Genomic DNA, 20,099 nt, shown 5'->3' on the forward strand with positions numbered 1-20,099 from the left:
CTTGTCTCTTTCTCACCAACAAAAGTTACTCTAGTAAAAGATATTATCTCACTCACCTTGTCTCTCAAATTTCCTGCGAACAACAGGGCTACAACAACACAGCATACAAAAAGGCAGGATTCACATGAACAGCACAGAGTGACCATCACACCAGGGCACTATTTTCAGGGTTCATCTTAGCATAATGTCATCATTACACCAAGGAAGTAGCACTACCAACACAATGAGATAAATATAGCCACAGTGCATGCCAAAAACTCACAGTACAAGCACACTGGGATCCACACAGCAGGATATTAGTGGCAGTTTAGCTCTCAGTTTAGCGGGGATTGAGTCCAAGCGTTCAGCTAAACACAAGGGCATCTGCAAATAGCTGTACGAAGAGCAGGCTCTACACTGGCCAATTGGAGGAGTTGCATGTCAAGGCACTAATTCCCATATTGGTATTAGCCCTGTAAGCCCCATATTCATCATTTGTATATATTCTTTATATTTCATATAAAGTATGCCATGTAAGGTATCATGAGAAAGGTTATGATTTGGTGAAACCAATGTTCTGTAGAAATATGTATATCATTAAAGTGCATAAAGTTATGAGATTGTGCTCTATGGTGTTAATGAAATATGCTGCAAATTTGAGAGTAGCCCAGAAGGCAACTCCCCAGAAACAAGGCACTTGACCAAATGGCTGGGTGGATGTTATGCAACCATCACCAGCCATTGTGCAGCATGTGAATGACAATTAGCAATTCAATGACCATCACCGGAAAATTACTCAACTCTGGGACTCAGCAATGCTGCCCCCCCCCGCAACATGATGCTTGGACTTGTGTTTGCCAGAGCACATGGACTAAACATATAAAACAGGAGATAGTTCCTTCCAGCCCAGGTTGTACCCCAGGGGTCATACACTAGCCCTTCCCTTGGGAGACTATTCCATCCACACCGCAAGGCAGAGATTTCAATGCTAGGAAGGTTTCCCCTGATAGCTTGAGTTTCCCTTCCTCACTGCCTCTTCCCTTCCACACCCCTAAGAGGCAGTCACCTAGGTGCCAGGGAGGGGGACCAAGCGCACTTCATGGACATGGCCACTGTCTCCGAGAGGCAGGCATCTCTGCCTGGGCAGGGAGGGCAAGCAGGGGGCCATCGCACCCTGCAGGAGATGCCCCCTCTCCCACGCCCGTCCTGGCCCAGCTGCCCCGCAGGGGCTGGTACTCTCACTCTCTCTGTGCTGCGGGGGTCCGGGGGATGTTTTTGGAGACACCTCTGACAGATGCAGAGAGCTGGGCTGCAGCCAGTGCCCCCCCATGCAGAGATGGCCACCCCGCCAGCAGCCAGGTGCCGGCTCTCAGCACAGCCACCCGGGGCTGAGAAGAGGTTTCAGTCCCACCCCAGCCACCCTAACCCCAAGACCCCCTTTGAAATACACTTATCAGCTGCTGCTGCTGCTACTGCCTTTAGTTGGCTTAAAGGTTGAAGCAAGGTTGGGAGCTGCTCAGCTGCAGAGCCACAGAAAGTAGCCTGCTGCCCACAAGAAGCAGGTAGGAGAAGGAGGCGGGGCAGCACCAGTGGAGGTGGGGTCACTCAGACCCTGCCCCAGGAGCACAGTCCCCGTCACTGATTGGCTGGTGGCCAAAAAACAGCTAAACAGTCCTGCCGAGAAGATCTGTTTTGGCCAGGCTGATCAGCTCAACAGCTCAGAGCCGGAAACAGCTGATCGGCAGTGGCTCCCAGCTCTGCAAAAAACTGCTGATCAGTCCCCAGACAGTGCTGCTGAACAGCTGATGGGGCCCACGGGCCCTGTAAACAGTTTACTGGTGCCAGTGGGTGCTGAGCACCCACAAATCTTTCCCCATGGGTGCTCCAGCCCCAGAGCACCCAGAGAGTTGGCGCTTATGGAGGCAGCAACCATAGAGTGGTACTCAGCAGCTCACAGTGGGTGCAGAATCCTCATGCATGCATGGGCCCTCCATACCCTAGCACACAAGACAGTGGGCCCAATGCATGTTTGTTGCTTTTGGGGCCTTACACATACATGGGAGAGGGATTTTTCCCACAATCTGACCACTCCCCATTTTTCATTTTTATTAGCACCACAGTTAACCCAAAGAAGCTGACAGTGGGGATGTGGTGAGGAGTAGCGGGAAATTTAGAACAGCTAATCTAAGAAATTCTATAGGCATTCAAATAAAATTAATGTTGCTCCAAAATAGGAATATACACATGATTAAAAATAATAATGATCAGAACTTTACCGAGATAGAACTAGACAACCAAATGTTTCCAATCAAAGGTGAATATTTCTATTTTAAAACTTGCCTTTGAAGCCTGCGACACATTGACATGAGAAGTGGCCAATTAAATCCATACAGGTGGCCCCATTTTTGCAGGGTGAACTTGAACATTCATTAATCTCCACTTCACAGAAAGGTCCTTCATATCCAGGCATGCAGCGACAGCTATAATTATTCAAGTTGTCCTGGCAGAAGCTATGATTTGAGCACTGGTTTCCAATGCAGTAATCTATGTCAAGCTCACAGAAGAAGCCAGTGTATCCCAGAGGACACATGCACCTGAAATACACAAGGGAAAATTAACAAAATTAGCTACTAATGCTTCTCTGCATCATAACTAGAGTAGGTAAATGATCTTTAATTTGATTAACTGTGAGTCTTATGACTATGAAACATTCCATGAATGGATTGTGATTTTCTCAGATTTTATTTATTATTTGAGACTATTCACTGAATAATTCTGGTTCAGTAGTTTTCTTGCAATAGTTAATTGGAAGTATCTGAAAATCAAAATCATGGCTGTTTAAACTAGTCACATAGGTCATGTAGTATGTTTCTATTCCCTGATTGGATTAATATAACGTTTAAAGAGGCAAGGTGCATGAGGTATTGTGGTTTATTGGACCAACTTATGTTGGTGAGAGAGAAAAACTTTTTTGAGCTACAAAGAGCTGAAGAAGAAGAAAAGCTCTGTATAGCTTGAAAACCTCTCTCTTTCATCAACAGAAGTTGGTCCAATAAAAGATAGCACCTTACTCACTTTTCCACTCTAACATCCAGGGACCAACACAGATAAAACAACACTGCAAATAAGTTTTAGAGTCAGATTTGCAGTAATAATATTAACTATTACAAATTGAAAATTAATTTCCCAGAAATATTAGGCAGTAGTCATTTAAAATGTATTGTTTTGGCAAGTATTCCTGGCCATAAACTCACTTGCACAAGTACCTATGGAAAACAAACAGAAAAGTATTACAAAGTCAAAGCAAAATCACTTGAATTTGGATTCCCTTTCACCCCCCACCCAGGTGCTTTTCAAGTGTCCATTATAACATTGCATTCTTTATTATCTAGATATATTCACAGAATGCTTGCGTGCTGTATTGGAAATATGGTCCATGCTGTATTAGAAACAATAGTACAGACATCCGTTGGACTGTTCACTTGATCCTGCACATATAAAACTGTGCTTCACAAAACACATGAAGATTTCCATTAAAAACAATCTTGTCTATTGGGTTCTATCCTGAATCTGCCAAAGGGCTGCTGTGTGACATGGGCAGGTCACGTCTCCGCTCTGTGCCTCTGTTTTGTCTCCCGTTTTCTGTCTGTTTAGACTGTAATCTCTCACAGTAAGTAGCAGTCTCTTGTAGGATGTTTGTACAGCTTCTAGAACCATAGGTCCCCCTTTTCAGTTGAGGCCTGTAGATGTTAATGTAATACAAACATTATAATAATCATTTTCAATCTAAACTAACTCCTGGCATCTCCATCTGGGAATTTTCAGACTATAAACAAATATTACTTAGTGTGGGAGCTGAGGAGTTACAGAACAAAACCCTGCTGGCAATTTGATTGGATTTCAAAAGTTACCAAGTGGAATGCTCTACATTGGTACATTTATTGGGGAAGCATAGGGAGGACCAGTAACATGGATTCCTGGTTACATACAATGTACACCAAACAAAACAGAAATCTGAAAATGCTTTAATACAAATAACAATCATTTCAGTGTATTAATTCCACCTACAGGAAGTAGTCACAGAGCCCTAGATACCACTGGATTAACCTATTATAGTCATGTTTATCTTTGTGAGCTGTAATCCAATGACGTGCAGGTGAATTTAGAATAGGATTCTCTTTCTCTCCGTTTTCTGTGGGGTTACCCCTTGGGCAAACTCGCCCTCCGGTGTGCAAGTGGCCCTAGTAAGGGTTCTTTGTACTATAGGGTCACTATAACTGTTGAGCCCTGGCTACACAGGGAACATTCCAAGGTAGGCAGGACCTGGTTCCAGTTGAACTGGAATCATATGGGATCTTTCTTTAATTCCCTCAACAGACTCAGGACTCTAGGGTTGTGAAAAAACCTTCGTTCTTGTTCTTTATGCCCTCAGAAAGGAAATAATGTAGAGTGAGTAAGGGGTTCATATTTTTGGAGGGGAAAGAGTGGGATAAGGGTTAATATTTTTTGTTTATTTTCTTTTCCACCCGTCTTTTAATTTTTTTATTTTCTGTTTTACTCAAAAGGATTTACATGGCCATAACATAGACTGAAAAGTTTTTGATACCAGAAACATAGACTCTAATTTCAGTCTGTGAATGAAAAGTTTAACTATTCTAACAAGTGAGGAGAATATCAAGATTCTTCTTGTGTTTATTAGACTTTTTAGAGGACAATACATAAACTGTAAAGCCTAAAAAGGAGAGGAGTTTAAAGGGAAGAGTTCCCCTTTTTCTTCTCCCGCTTCCCAGTGTATTTTTTTTCAATAAAAATTCAGGTCATATTGTGGAGGGGACAGATTGAGTAAAGGAGGGTGGCATGACTAGTGGAATCACAACCTTGGGTTGCAGGAACAGCCATGAACATTACTCATGTTCTAGCTTGTGGGGAATAGTGGGTGGAAACATATTTTTCACTTGTCATCTTCAAAGAGCCCCTGCACAAAGCTAGTTTATTTGGATTGTGCACAGGGAGGGAGGACTTGGGCCATAAACCCTTAATTTGCTCAGTACAATATAATGTCAATTTCTAATTGTTTGTTTCTATACAAGTAAATATACCTGCTAATTTAAGTATCATTCACACATTTATAATACAGAAATATTCAACAGTGGGAGCAATTTTGATGACCTCACACTGAATATGTATTCACTGAGCCAACAAAGGACACCTTTATGCCTATAAACTGGTTATTTGTGTAAATCCACACATGTGCTCAGATTAGTACTTAGGTTGCAGTTACACACTTAGTTACACAGTTGCCTGTTTTTCAGCCACAAACATGAGTTTTTGCAGGACCAGTTGCTGTGGGCATATTTTGTTGATGCAGCTATTGAACCAATCTTTGAAAAGTTGGCTCTTACTATTTAAAACATTTGCAATATAGTTAGACTTCAAGAAATTCACAGAAAATGCCAAACTTTCTGTGTTAACACTGAAAAGATGTATTATTTAACTTTGGGGGTCTTTTCACTCTAATTAAGGAGAAAGAGAAATTCAAGAAAAAAGGGATTCACCTAATTGTTGTTAATCCTATCACTAAATTGTTTATTTTCCTATATATTTTCTGTTGCTTTTGATTTTATTCTAATTTTATGACACCCTAGATCAGCTATACAGGAGAAGAGAAATAACTACCATGCTGGTGGTTTCATTATTGTGTTTCTTTGGTCTATAATAAAACTCATGTTATTATAAGTATCATATTTCAGTCTTCAAGGGTGTGCACAAATCCAGAAAAACTGAGGCTGGAATGAATATCTATGTCCTATATTTGTCCTAGTGTTATCATTATAACTGGATGCCTTCAGTTTAATGAAACAGATCCACTTCACCAGATAGCTCCAGCTATCATTTGCATGGATATACTCTTCATTTTACATATTGCACAGAAAAAAAGAGCTTAGCCTTGCCATTTCAATACAAAAAATTTGCTTAGCCAGGCTGTTAAATACAGATCACTGCTTTCTCAAATATACACTAGCTGCTAATTATTTTCTATGTGTAAAACATGATTAGAAAACAGCATTATAAAGAATAGACTCTCCATACTACATGGAACAGAGTAGCTGAGATATATAGCTATTCATGCCCATAATTGTATTTAACATTTCCAATGTAAAATCCACAATCTCATGGTATTGAAACAGCCTTTGTTCAATCAACATTTGCTGTGTACATACAGTCATACAAACAGAAGTATTTGTAATGCTCTTTATATAAAATTATGTTTCTTCAGTGAAATACTGGTCACCCTTTATTTTAAGGTGTCATTTATAGATTATAAAGGATTTTTAAATGATATTACTTTTTATAGCTTCCAGAAATTCAACAGGTCGCTCTAGCCATAATTTATATCTATATCTATCTATCTATCTATCATCTTCTAACGGTGTGCTTACACTCATCTATAACACATACTATTCATGTTTGTAACATACTTATAACATCTGTTAATCATTTATTAACCCTCTACAAAACTTTTATAAATGGAACTGTAAAATAAAGTGGGACAGAAATATTTTGAAGTATCAAACAATGAATATTAATGAGTTTGGTTTGTAAAGTGCTGAATATATTATTACATGTCATCAAAAATTGGCTGCATTTTACTTTTTTAAACAGAATTGATCTAGACTGTACAAGCTTTGGCCCAGATCTACAAAGAGATTTATGGCTTAAACCCCAGATTTAGGTGCCTATGTCCCAGTTTTAGACACCACTGTGATCCACACCCTTACCCTAACCCTCCCATCCCACCCCAGCTGCTGGCTATGCCTGTAGGCACTTAAACTAAATTGGCACTTAAACTTCAGCTGCAAAAGTTCCTTATGCCTTTAAATTTCAGCCTCTGGGCACGTACACTGCAGCAGCACTCTAGACCAACAGATTCTCAAATTGTGGGTCATGACCCCATTTTAATGGCGCCACCAGGGCTGGCATTAGATTTGCTGGGGCCCAAGGGTTGCAGCCTGGGGGATGTGGGGGGCTCAGGCTTCAGTCCCCCCCCTGGGGTTGTGCAGTAATTTTTGTTGTCAGATGGAGGTCACAATGCAATGAAGTTTGAGAACCCCTGCTCTAGACATCCAGATGCCTATCTCCTGCTTTAGTCCCCAGCCTAATCTACAGATTGGGGAAGATAGGCAAAGTAGTGTCTATACCACAGCGGGTGGGGAGACTGGGGAGAGGGTCAATTCAGTAGATATAAAATGTCTGGATGTGGGGAATAGGCATACTCCCTCAATTTTTTCGTGCAGTTGTTAGGGTACTCACCCAGTATCTGGAAGACTCTGGATTAATTCTGTTTTCTGCCTGATGAGAAAAAAGGAACTTTAACAGGGGTTCTCCCCATCTGAGGGGAGGGTCTTAATCACTGCACTATGGACTATTCCAAGGTGAATCTCTCTTGTAGAAGCTGTTCTGTTTTGGTTAAGAGTAGCAGCCGTGTTAGTCTGTATTCGCAAAAAGAAAAGGAGTACTTGTGGCACCTTAGAGACTAACAAATTTATTAGAGCATAAGCTTTCGTGAGCTACAGCTCACTTCATCTAATGCATCCGATGAAGTGAGCTGTAGCTCACGAAAGCTTATGCTCTAATAAATTTGTTAGTCTCTAAGGTGCCACAAGTACTCCTTTTCTGTTTTGGTTAAATAATTGAACAATGACATATTAGTTAGGTCAACAAAAGGGAGCTCTATAGACCAGTGATTAGAGAACTCCCCTAAGAGGTAGGGAACCCATCTTCAATATCCTCCTTCCCCTAATGAGAAAAAGGGATTTGAACCGGGTTTTGCCACAGTCTGGGTGATTACTCAAACCAGGGGGATAAAGCTTACAAAGGAGTCCTATTTCCCTTCTGGCCGTTTTGTGTGGAGATAGGCAGCTGCCAAACTCATTCTCACCAGAAACAGCTTTGGTACCTAAACTGCAGAAGAAGAGTTCCTGGCTGCGGACTGCAACAGAGATAGGCATCTCCCTGCAGCACAGACTCAGGCAGCAAACTACATGAGAGACACAGGGTTCAGTATGAACCCCTCTCATCAGCATCTCCAATTGGTTAGCTTATGTGGTTTCCAGCCTAGTATGCTGGCTTTTGTGGATCCTAGTCTTAGGCATCTGTCTCTCCTCATTCACTGTACAGGGAGCTTAGGCATCCAACTCAGGATTTGCAGATGCCAGTTTTGTTCCAGTGATATCCTAGACCAGTGTTTCCCAGACTTGTTCTGCCGCTTGTTCAGGGAAAGCCCCTGGCGGGCCGGTTTGTTTACCTGCCATGTCCGCAGGTTCGGCCGAGCGCGGCTCCCAGTGGCCACGGTTCACTGCTCCAGGACAATGGGAGCTGCTGGAAGCAGTGCGGGCCGAGGGACATACTGGCCGCCACTTCCAGCAACTCCCATTGGCCTGGAGCAGCGAACCGCAGCCACTGGGAGCCGCAATCAGCCAAACCTGCGGATCTGGCAGGTAAACAAACCGGCTCCGCTCGCCAGGGGCTTTCCCTGCACAAGCAGCAGAACAAGTTTGGGAACTACTGTCCTAGGCACCTGAAAGTTAGGCATTGAAATGCTAAATATTGTGCCTATGTCCCTTTGTTTATCTGGGCCTATGTTTCCATCCACTGAAATTTCTTTTAACTTAGTGCCAGGTACATATAATAGCTTGTTAGGAACTACTCTAGTTTCACTGAGTGAGGTCAGTTTTAATTGACATAGTGTACATGTCTCAGCTTGAATAAAATATAATATAAATCCAATCTTGTGGGATTTGGTGGCAATTAACTTATTGCATGTTTTGATAACATTAACACTCTTCTAAGATTGTGAACAATCCAAGATGTTTAAAGTATGTTATTATTTTATCCCAGCTCACTCTTTTATGAGGCTTAAATAGTATTTTATGTTAAACACTGCTCTGATGTAGCTTTGACATACACCTGAACTTCAAAGAGCGCTTCCTATTGGAGCTGCAGCTAGCAAGGGATGTGAACGGTCACAAGAAAGGTTTCTACAGGTACGTTAGCAATAAGCAGAAGGTCAGGGAAAGTGTGGGATTGTTACTGAATGGAGGAGGCAACCTAGTGGCAGATGATGTGGAAAAAGCTGAAGTACTCAATGCTTTTTTTGCTTCGGTCTTCACATACAAGGTCAGTTCCCAGATTGCTGCACTGGGCAGCACAGTATGGGAAGGAGGTGAGCAGCCCTCAGTGGTGGAAAAAATAGGTTAAGGACTATTTAGAAAAGCAGGACATGCACAAGTCCATGGGTCCAGAACTAACGCATCCAAGGGTGCTGAGGAAGTTTGCTGATGTGATTGCAGAGCCATTGACCATTATCTTTGAAAACTCATGGTGATCAGGGGAGGTAACAGATGATTGGAAAAAAGGCAAATATAGTGCCCATCTTTAAAAAAAGGGAAGAAGGAGAATCTGGGGAACTACAGACTAGTTGTTCTCACCTAAGTCCCTGAAAAAATCATGGAGCAGGTCCTCAAGGAATCCATTTTGAAGCACTTGGAGGACAGGAAGGTGATCAGGTATAGTCAACATGGATTCACCAAGGACAAGTCATGCCTGACTAACTTTATTGCCTTCTATGATGAGATAACTGGCTCTGTGGCAATGAGGAAAATGGTGGGTGTGATATATGTTGACTTTAGCAAAGCTTTTGATACGGTCTCCCACAGTATTTTTGCCAGCAAGTTAAAAAAGTATGGATTGAATGCATGGACTATAAGGTGGATAGAAAGCTGGCTAGATTGTCAGGCTCAATGGGTAGTGATCAACAGCTCAATGTCTACTTGGCAGTTGGTATCAAGCGAAGTGCCCCAGGGGTCAGTCCTGGGGATGGTTTTGTTCAACATCTTTATCAATGATCTGGATGATGGGATGAATTGCACACTCAGCAAGTTCACAGATGACACTAAACTCGGGGGAGAGGTAGATTTGCTGGAGAGTAGGGATAGAGTCCAGAGTGACCTAGACAGATTGGAGGATTGGAGAAAGAAAGAAAGAAATCTGATGAGCTTCAACAAGGACAAGTGCAGAGTCCTGCACTTAGGAAGGAAGAATCTCATGCACTGCTACAGGCTGGGGACCAACTGGATAAGCAGCAGTTCTGAAGAAAAGGACATGAGGATTACTGTGGATGAGATACTGAATATGAGTCAGCAGTGTGCCCTTGTTGTCAAGAAGACCAACAACATATTGGGCTACATTAGTAGGAGCATTGCCAGAAGATTAAAGTAAGTGATAATTCCCCTCTATTCTGCACGGTGAGGCCACAGCTGGAGTATTGCATCCAGTTTTGGTCCCCCCACTACAGAAGGGATGTCGACAAATTGGAGAGATTCCAGCAGAGGGCAATAAAAAGTATTAGGAGGCTGGGGCACATGACTTACGATGAGAAGCTGGGGGAACTGGGGTTATTTAGTCTGCAGAAGAGAAGAGTGAGGGGAGAATTTGATAGCAGCCTTCCCTGAAGGCGGGGTTCCAAAGAGGATGGAACTAGGTTGTTCACAGTGGTGGCAAATGACAGAACAAGGAGCAATGGTCTCAAGTTGCAGTCTGGGAGGTCTAGGTTGAATATTAGGAAACGCTATTTCACTAGGAGGGTGGTGAAGCACTGGAATGGGTACCTAGAGAGGTGGTGAAATCTCCATCCTTAGAGGTTTTTAAGGCCCATCTTAAGAAAGCCCTGGCTGGGATGATTTAGTTGGGGCTGGTCCTGCTTTGAGGAGGGGGTTGGACTAGATGACCTCCTGAAGTCTCTTCCAACCCTAATCTTCTATGATTCTAAGACTGGGCTAGATTCAGGACTCGTTAGGTCAGCAACAGTGCACACAGATCTCTCCCACATTCAGGCCAATTTCTCTAGGAGTACCTCCCATCTTCTCCAATAACCTAGTATCCATAGATTTCCCCTTCAAGGTCCAATGCGAATCTGAAAGGAGAAAACAGTGGAGGGAGGCTTGGAGGAAGTGAAATTGCCTGATCTGGCTACGGCACATAGTTAATCTCTACTGAATGGAGGCAGACGGTTCACAAATTGCTGTTGGCTGATGGCAGAAAGGTAACATTTTGCCTAGTACTTGAAATCAGAAGAAACTGAGTTGAGTCTTCACCCCAACTTCCTGGTAGTTACACTCATGTTGTCTCTCTTAGGGTATGTCTACACTACAAAATTAGGTCGAATTTATAGAAGTCGGTTTTGTAGAAAGCGTTTTTATACAGTCGAGTGTGTGTGTCCCCACACAAATGCTCTAAGTGCATGTAGTCAGCGGACTGTGTCCACAGTACTGAGGCAACAGTCGACTTCTGGAGCTTTGCACTGTGGGTAGCTATCCCAGAGTTACCGCAGTCTCCACCGCCCATTTGAATTCTAGGTAGAAATCCCAGTGCCTGATGGGGCTAAAACATTGTCGCAGCTGGTTCTGGGTACATATCGTCAGGCCCCCGTTCCCTCCCTCCCTCCGTAAAAGCAAGGGCAAACAATCGTTTTGCACCTTTTTTCTTGAGTTACCTGTGCAGACGCCATACCACAGCAAGCATGGAGCCCGCTCAGCTAACCGTCACCATATGTCTCCTGGGTGCTGGTGGACATGGTACTGCATTGCTACACAGCAGCAGTTAATTCCCTTTTGGCAGCAGACAGTGCAGTATGACTGGTAGCCGTCGTCGACGTAGTCCTGGGTGCTCTTTTAACCGGGCGCCTGGGCAAACATGGGAGTGACTCAGCCAGGTCATTTCCCTTGTTTTGTCACATGGCGATTGAGTCCTACCGGCAGTTTACTGTCTTTTAATTTGCAGCCAGCAGAAGACAATGGCCAGTAGTCATACTGCACCGTCTTCTGCCGAGCACCCAGGAGGTGACGATGGCTAGCGGTCGTACTGCACAGTCTGCTGCCAGTATGATATATAAAAATAGATGAAGTGGCTCAAAACAAGAAAGATTTGTTTTGTATTCATTTTCTCCTCCCTCCCTCTGAAATGGACAGCCTGCTAAACCCAGTTTTGAGTTCTATCCTTGAGGTTTTGAGTTCTATCCCTGAGGCGGTCATTCAGTTTCTCGCAAAGCCACCCCCTTTGTTGATTTTAATTCCCTGTAAGCCAACCCTGTAAGCCATGTTGTCAGTCGCCCCTCCTTCCATCAGGGCAACAGCAGACAATCGTTCCGCACCTTTTTTCTGTGCAGATGCCATACCACGGCAAGCATGGAGCCTGCTCAGATGACTTTGGCAATTAGGAGCACATTAAACACCACACGCATTATCCAGCAGTATATGCAACACCAGAACCTGGCAAAGCGAAACCGAGAGAGTAGGTGACATCAGCATGGTGACAAGAGTGATGAGGATATGGACACAGACTTCTCTCAAAGCACGGGTCCTGCCAATGTGGGCATCAAGGTGCTAATGGGGCAGGTTCATGCGGTGGAACGCTGATTCTGGGCTCGGGAAACAAGCACAGACTGGTGGGACCGCATAGATTTGCAGGTTTGGGACAATTTCCTGGTGCAAGTGCTAGGGGAGCCAACTAGGGGGAGCGCTTTTCTTGACCTGCTGCTCACAAACCGGGTAGAATTAGTGGGGGAAGCAAAAGTGGATGGGAATCTGGGAGGCAGTGACCATGAGTTGGTTGAGTTCAGGATCCTGACGCAGGGAAGAAAGGTAAGCAGCAGGATACGGACCCTGGACTTCAGGAAAGCAGACTTTGACTCCCTCAGGGAACAGATGGCCAGGATCCCCTGGGGGACTAACATGAAAGGGAAGGGAGTCCAGGAGAGCTGGCTGTATTTCAAGGAATCCCTGTTGAGGTTACAGGGACAAACCATCCCGATGAGTCGAAAGAATAGTAAATATGGCAGGCGACCAGCTTGGCTTAATGGTGAAATCCTAGCGGATCTTAAACATAAAAAAGAAGCTTACAAGAAGTGGAAGGTTGGACATATGACCAGGGAAGAGTATAAAAATATTGCTCGGGCATGTAGGAAAGATATCAGGAAGGCCAAATCGCACCTGGAGCTGCAGCTAGCAAGAGATGTCAAGAGTAACAAGAAGGGTTTCTTCAGGTATGTTGGCAACAAGAAGAAAGCCAAGGAAAGTGTGGGCCCCTTACTGAATGAGGGAGGCAAGCTAGTGACAGAGGATGTGGAAAAAGCTAATGTACTCAATGCTTTTTTTGCCTCTGTTTTCACTAACAAGGTCAGCTCCCAGACTGCTGTGCTGGGCATCACAAAATGGGGAAGAGATGGCCAGCCCTCTGTAGAGATAGAGGTGGTTAGGGACTATTTAGAAAAGCTGGACGTGCACAAGTCCATGGGGCCGGACGAATTGCATCCGAGAGTGCTGAGGGAATTGGCGGCTGTGATTGCAGAGCCCTTGGCCATTATCTTTGAAAACTCGTGGCGAACGGGGGAAGTCCCGGATGACTGGAAAAAGGCTAATGTAGTGCCCATCTTTAAAAAAGGGAAGAAGGAGGATCCTGGGAACTACAGGCCGGTCAGCCTCACCTCAGTCCCTGGAAAAATCATGGAGCAGGTCCTCAAAGAATCAATCCTGAAGCACTTAGAGGAGAGGAAAGTGATCAGGAACAGTCAGCATGGATTCACCAAGGGAAGGTCATGCCTGACTAATCTAATCGCCTTTTATGATGAGATTACTGGTTCTGTGGATGAAGGGAAAGCAGTCGATGTATTGTTTCTTGACTTTAGCAAAGCTTTTGACACGGTCTCCCACAGCATTCTTGTCAGCAAGTTAAGGAAGTATGGGCTGGATGAATGCACTATAAGGTGGGTAGAAAGCTGGCTAGATTGTCGGGCTCAACGGGTAGTGATCAATGGCTCCATGTCTAGTTGGCAGCCGGTGTCAAGTGGAGTGCCCCAGGGGTCGGTCCTGGGGCCCGTTTTGTTCAATATCTTCATAAATGATCTGGAGGATGGTGTGGATTGCACTCTCAGCAAATTTGCGGATGATACTAAACTGGGAGGAGTGGTAGATACGCTGGAGGGGAGGGATAGGATACAGAAGGACCTAGACAAATTGGAAGATTGGGCCAAAAGAAATCTAATGAGGTTCAATAAGGATAAGTGCAGGGTCCTGCACTTAGGATGGAAGAATCCAATGCACCGCTACAGACTAGGGACCGAATGGCTCGGCAGCAGTTCTGCGGAAAAGGACCTAGGGGTGACAGTGGACGAGAAACTGGATATGAGTCAGCAGTGTGCCCTTGTTGCCAAGAAGGCCAATGGCATTTTGGGATGTATAAGTAGGGGCATAGCGAGCAGATCAAGGGACGTGATCGTTCCCCTCTATTCGACACTGGTGAGGCCTCATCTGGAGTACTGTGTCCAGTTTTGGGCCCCACACTACAAGAAGGATGTGGATAAATTGGAAAGAGTACAGCGAAGGGCAACAAAAATGATTAGGGGTCTAGAGCACATGACTTATGAGGAGAGGCTGAGGGAGCTGGGATTGTTTAGTCTGCAGAAGAGAAGAATGAGGGGGGATTTGATAGCTGCTTTCAACTACCTGAAAGGGGGTTTCAAAGAGGATGGCTCTAGACTGTTCTCAATGGTAGCAGATGACAGAACGAGGAGTAATGGTCTCAAGTTGCAATGGGGGAGGTTTAGATTGGATATTAGGAAAAACTTTTTCACTAAGAGGGTGGTGAAACACTGGAATGCGTTACCTAGGGAGGTGGTAGAATCTCCTTCCTTAGAGGTTTTTAAGGTCAGGCTTGACAAAGCCCTGGCTAGGATGATTTAACTGGGACTTGGTCCTGCTTTGAGCAGGGGGTTTGGACTAGATGACCTTCTGGGGTCCCTTCCAACCCTGATATTCTATGATTCTATGATTCTATGATTCCCAGTGGCTGCGAAACTTTTGCATGCGTAAGGGCACTTTCATGGAAATTTGTGACTTGCTTTCCCCTGCCCTGAGGCGCAAAAATACCAAGATGAGAGCAGCCCTCACAGTTGAGAAGCGAGTGGCAATAGCCCTGTGGAAGCTTGCAATGCCAGACAGCTACCAGTCAGTCGGGAATCAATTTGGAGTGGGCAAATCTTCTGTGGGGGCTGCTGTGATGCAAGTAGCCAACGCAGTCAAAGATCTGCTGATATCAAGGGTAGTGACCCTGGGAAATGTGCAGGTCATAGTGGATGGCTTTGCTGCAATGGGATTCCCTAACTGTGGTGGGGCCATAGACAGAACCCATATCCCTTTCTTGGCACCGGAGCACCAAGCCAGCGAGTACATTAACCGCAAGGGGTACTTTTCAATACTGCTGCAAGCACTGGTGGATCACAAGGGACGTTTCACCAACATCAACGTAGGATGGCCGGGAAAGGTACACGACACTCGCATCTTCAGGAACTCTGGTCTGTTTCAAAATTTGCAAGAAGGGACTTTCTTCCAAGACCAGAAAATAACCGTTGGGGATGTTGAAATGCCTATAGTTATCCTAGGGGACCCAGCCTACCCCTTAATGCCATGGCTCACGAAGCCATACATAGGCAGCCTGGAGAGTAGTCAGGAGCTGTTCAACTACAGGCTGAGCAAGTGCAGAATGGTGGTAGAATGTGATTTGGACGTATAAAAATGCGCTGGCAGTTTACTGACTCGGTTAGACCTCAGCGAAACCAATATTCCCACTGTTATTACTGCTTGCTGTGCTCTCCACAATATCTGTGAGAGTAAGGGGGAGACGTTTATGGCGGGGTGGGAGGTTGAGGCAAATCGCCTGGCTGCTGGTTATGCATAGCCAGACACCAGGGCGGTTAGAAGAGCACAGAAGGGTGCGGTGCACATCAGAGAAGCTTTGAAAACCAGTTTCATGACTGGCCAGGCTATGGTGTGAAAGTTCTGTTTGTTTCTCCTTGATGAAATTCCCCACCCCTTGGTTCCCTCTACTTCCCTGTAAGCTAACCACCCTCCCCACTTCCCTTCGATCACCGCTTGCAGAGGCAATAAAGTTATTGTTGCTTCACATTCATTCATTCTTTATTAATTCATCACACAAATAGGGGGATAATTACCAAGGTAGCTCAGGAGGGGTGGTGGAGGAGGGAAGGACAAGGCCACACAGAACTTTAAAAGTTTAAAACTTATTGAATGCCAGCCTTCTGTTACTTGGGCAATCATCTGGGGTGGAGTGACTGAGTGGCCAGAGGCCCCCCCACCGTGTTCGTGGGCATCTGGGTGAGGAGGCTATGGAACTTGGGGAGGAGGGCGGTTGGTTACACAGGGGCTGTAGCGACGGTCTGTGCTCCTGCTGCCTTTCCTGCAGCTCAACCATACGCTGGAGCATATGAGTTTGATCCTCCAACAACCTCAGCATTGAATCCTGCCTCCTCTCATCACGCTGCCTCCACCTTTCAGCTTCAGCCCTCTCTTCAGCCCGCCACCTCTCCTCCCGGTCATTTTGTGCTTTCTTGCACTCTGACGTTGTCTGCCTCTACGCATTCATCTGTGTTCTGTCAGTGTGGGAGGAAAGCATGAGCTCAGAGAACATTTCATCACGAGTGCATTTTTTTCACCTTCTAATCTTCGCTAGCCTCTGGGAAGGAGGTGATCCTTGAAACACATGCAGCTGGTGGAGGAAAAAAAAAAGGGACAGTTGAAAAGACACATTTTACAGAACAATGGGTACACTCTTTCACGGTAAACCTTGCTGTTAATATTACATACATAGCACATATGCTTTTGTTACAAGGTCGCATTTTGCCTCCCCACACCGCGTGGCTAACAGCGGGGAACATTTCTGTTCAGCCATAGGCAAACAGCCCAGCAGGAACGGGCACCTCTGAATGTCCCCTTAAGAAAAGCACCCTATTTCAACCAGGTGACCATGAATGATATCACTTTCCTGAGGATAACACAGAGAGATAAAGAACGGATGTTGTTTGAACGCCAGCAAACATACACTGCAATGCTTTGTTCTACAATGATTCCTGAGTACGTGCTACTGGCCTGGAGTCGTAAAGTGTCCTACCATGGCGGATGGAATAAGGCTGCCGTCCCCAGAAACCTTTTGCAAAGGCTTTGGGAGTATATCCAGGAGAGCCATGAATGCCAGGGCAAATTAATCATTAAACATGCTGGCTTTTAAACCTTTTATAGTATTTTAAAAGGTACACTCACCAGAGGACCCTTCTCCGCCTGGTGGGTCCGGGAGGCAGCCTTGGGTGGGTTCAGGGGATACTGGCTCCAGGTCCAGGGTGAGAAACAGTTCCTGGCTGTCGGGAAAACCGGTTTCTCCGCTTGTTTGCTGTGAGTTATGGCACGCAGCTCATCATAGAAGCGGCATGTTTGGGGCTCTGACCCGTAGTGTCCGTTGGCCTCTCTGGTTTTCTGGTAGGCTTGCCTCAACTCCTTAAGTTTCACGTGGCACTGCTTCGGGTCCCTGTTATGGCCTCTGTCCTTCATGCCCTGGGAGATTTTCACAAATGTTTTGGCATTTCGAAACCTGGAATGTAGTTCTGATAGCACGGATTCCTCTCCCCATACAGAGGTCAGATCCCATACCTCCCGTTCAGTCCATGCTGGAGCTCTTTTTCGATTTTGGGACTCCATCATGGTCACCTCTGCTGATGTGCTCTGCATGGTCACCTGCAGCTTGCCACACTGGCCAAACAGGAAATTGAAATTCAAAAGTTCGTGGGCCTTTTCCTGTCTACCTGGTCAGTGCATCTGAGTTGAGAGTGCTGTCCAGAGCGGTCACAATGGAGCACTCTGGGATAGCTCCCGGAGGCCAATACCATCTAATTGCATCCACAGTACCCCAAATTCGACCCAGCAAAACCGATTTCAGCGCTAATCCCCTTGTTGGGGGTGGAATAAGGAAATCGATTTTAAGAGCCCTTTAAGTCGAAAAAAGGGCTTCGTCATGTGGACGGGTGCAGGGTTACATAGATTTAACGCTGCTAAATTCGACCTCAACACGTAGTGTAGACCAGGGTTTAGTAGTCAGACACATTCTATACCAACTTATTCCCCGTGCAATCTCATAGATTTAAATGGGATTTCACAAGATGTTAAGCAGATCAGCACTTTGCTGATTAATCAGGAGTACTTCATGACTGTAAATCTGGCTTGCACCCTACATTTCCTGGAGTCTATCATGATTGATTCTTTTGTCCCATCTTGTACCGGTCTTGTCCGCTACATAAATGATCTTCCTAATGTTTGTTCTAATGTCTCAGTAGTAACGTATGCTGTTGATACCATCTTGTTATCACTTCAACCATATCTAATGTCTACACTAATGAAATGTTCATTGTGTCCAAGTGACTAATTATAAGCTTACACTTAATCACAATAGCTTTTTGTTTTGTTTTGCTGAAAAAAACATCTTCTAAATCCCTGTATGACCTACAGAACCTACCACAATTAAGCACAGAACTTATATCTGGTTGTGATACCTAAACATTGTAACATGGGTCCATCTTGCTGATAAAAACAAGACAAAACTGTATTACAACTATTGATTATAATTTTATTTTAATACAATAAACTACGGTAAAGAGCTAAGAACTAATCATGGTAAGACCAGACATTAGGGCCTAATACATAAATATAGATTTTTTAGCACAGATAGGGCCTCAGAATTCAGGTCAGTTCCTTAAAACTATGTTATCTAAAGCATGTCAAGCATTAGAGGACCATTTTCAAACTTTCTCAGAAGCTTTGTGACAAAATACCATGGTAAGAAAACTAATTTTTAACTGAACCAAGATCTTTTAAAATTGTCATGACTATTTATTTGACAAGAATTCTGTAGAATTAAAGTAAAACATTTTCAAAAAGCATCAGATAATTTTATTACAACTTTAAACACAATTTGTGTTACTTTTGTTGTTCTAGCAATTCCACCCAAACTAATTCATGGAATTTTATGTCAATAATGATAACTGATTGTTCACAAATTCCCTGTGAAGTTCCTTGTGTTGATTTGGTTCCTGGGATAATGATGTATGACTTATGAATTTTGGCTGATAATATTAAGCAATTATGAAGTTGTTTCTAAGAAAATTGAGATCAATATCAATACAACAGGCATTCATGATATGGCAAAGGCCACAAGAGCTAACAGTGTTTTTCTGTCTCTTTCTCTGTCCAACATTAAACAGTGATAGATAGGTTTGGAGTTATTTTTTACAGAGACCTTGGATTTACTTGGTTACTTGACAAACATCCAAAAGCATTCATTCAAGTTGTTGGGGACACCGGGCATGGCCATTAGGTAACTCAAGGGGATGGAAGACCATGAGTGTAGATGAAGCCCCCTCGCTCTAGGCCCAGATGCTCCCCCCTTCCCTTTTCTGCCCAGAGACACTCACAGCAGTCACGCTGAGAAGTTTGCAACAGTGTATTGCAGGCGCAGACTGGCTGGAGCAAGATTAGGTCAAGCAGGACAGGAATGTTAGATAATGCTGAACAAACAACTCCATATATGGGGGAATAGATGATAAGAGGAAAAAGGGGAACTGGTTGGTATACCGGATTGGCTATATGGACACTCAGGGGCTGCTTGCTATTGGATAAGTATGCTAAAGAATGAATGTATAAAATATGTGTAACTGCTTGCACTGGTGTGCAGGATTTGAGATTGTTGTCTCCCTGTACCGCTTGAAGCTTCAAATAAACTTTTCTACTTCTCCACCCCGTTGTGATTATTGGGCGACGCATACCAGGCAACGAATCCAGCTGTTGCTTGCCTCGGGCTTTTGTGCCAGCAACAAAGTTGAAAGTTCATTGATTTAAACATGAACACACAAAGAACAATGAATTAAAATAAGCATTTACATTGAAACTGTGATTGAATGATTATGCAAAACAAACATAGTCAAACCCTATCAGTGTTTCTTATTTTCATTAATAACCTTTCTTTGATTAAGTGGAAAGGGTTAATTTTACTTTTAGTCCTGTTATGCAAATTCATTTACTTATTCTGTTTTTGAGAGACAGATACAAGGCAGAGGAGTAGCAAGAAAGAAAAAAAAATGGGTAAAATATGTTTTTTGTTGATTTTTTCAGAGCACTGGACTGCTGTTTAGTTACTAGTGGATGCTTTGCCTGGCAAGTTGATCATGA

At 44.2% G+C, this 20,099-nt stretch overlaps 1 protein-coding gene across 1 annotated transcript in view; it reads right to left on the reverse strand.

The window, feature by feature from the left end:
• Positions 1-2,308: 2,308 nt before the first annotated feature.
• LOC122459437 (fibropellin-3-like) overlaps positions 2,309-20,099 on the reverse strand; it is a 46,617-nt gene continuing 28,826 nt past the window's right edge. The window contains exon 5 of the mRNA XM_043511473.1: positions 2,309-2,573. Coding sequence (XP_043367408.1) covers positions 2,309-2,573 — 265 coding nt within the window. The remainder of the gene's footprint in view (positions 2,574-20,099) is intronic.

Source organism: Dermochelys coriacea, chromosome 3, assembly GCF_009764565.3.
Source record: "Dermochelys coriacea isolate rDerCor1 chromosome 3, rDerCor1.pri.v4, whole genome shotgun sequence".
NCBI lineage: Eukaryota > Metazoa > Chordata > Testudines > Dermochelyidae > Dermochelys > Dermochelys coriacea.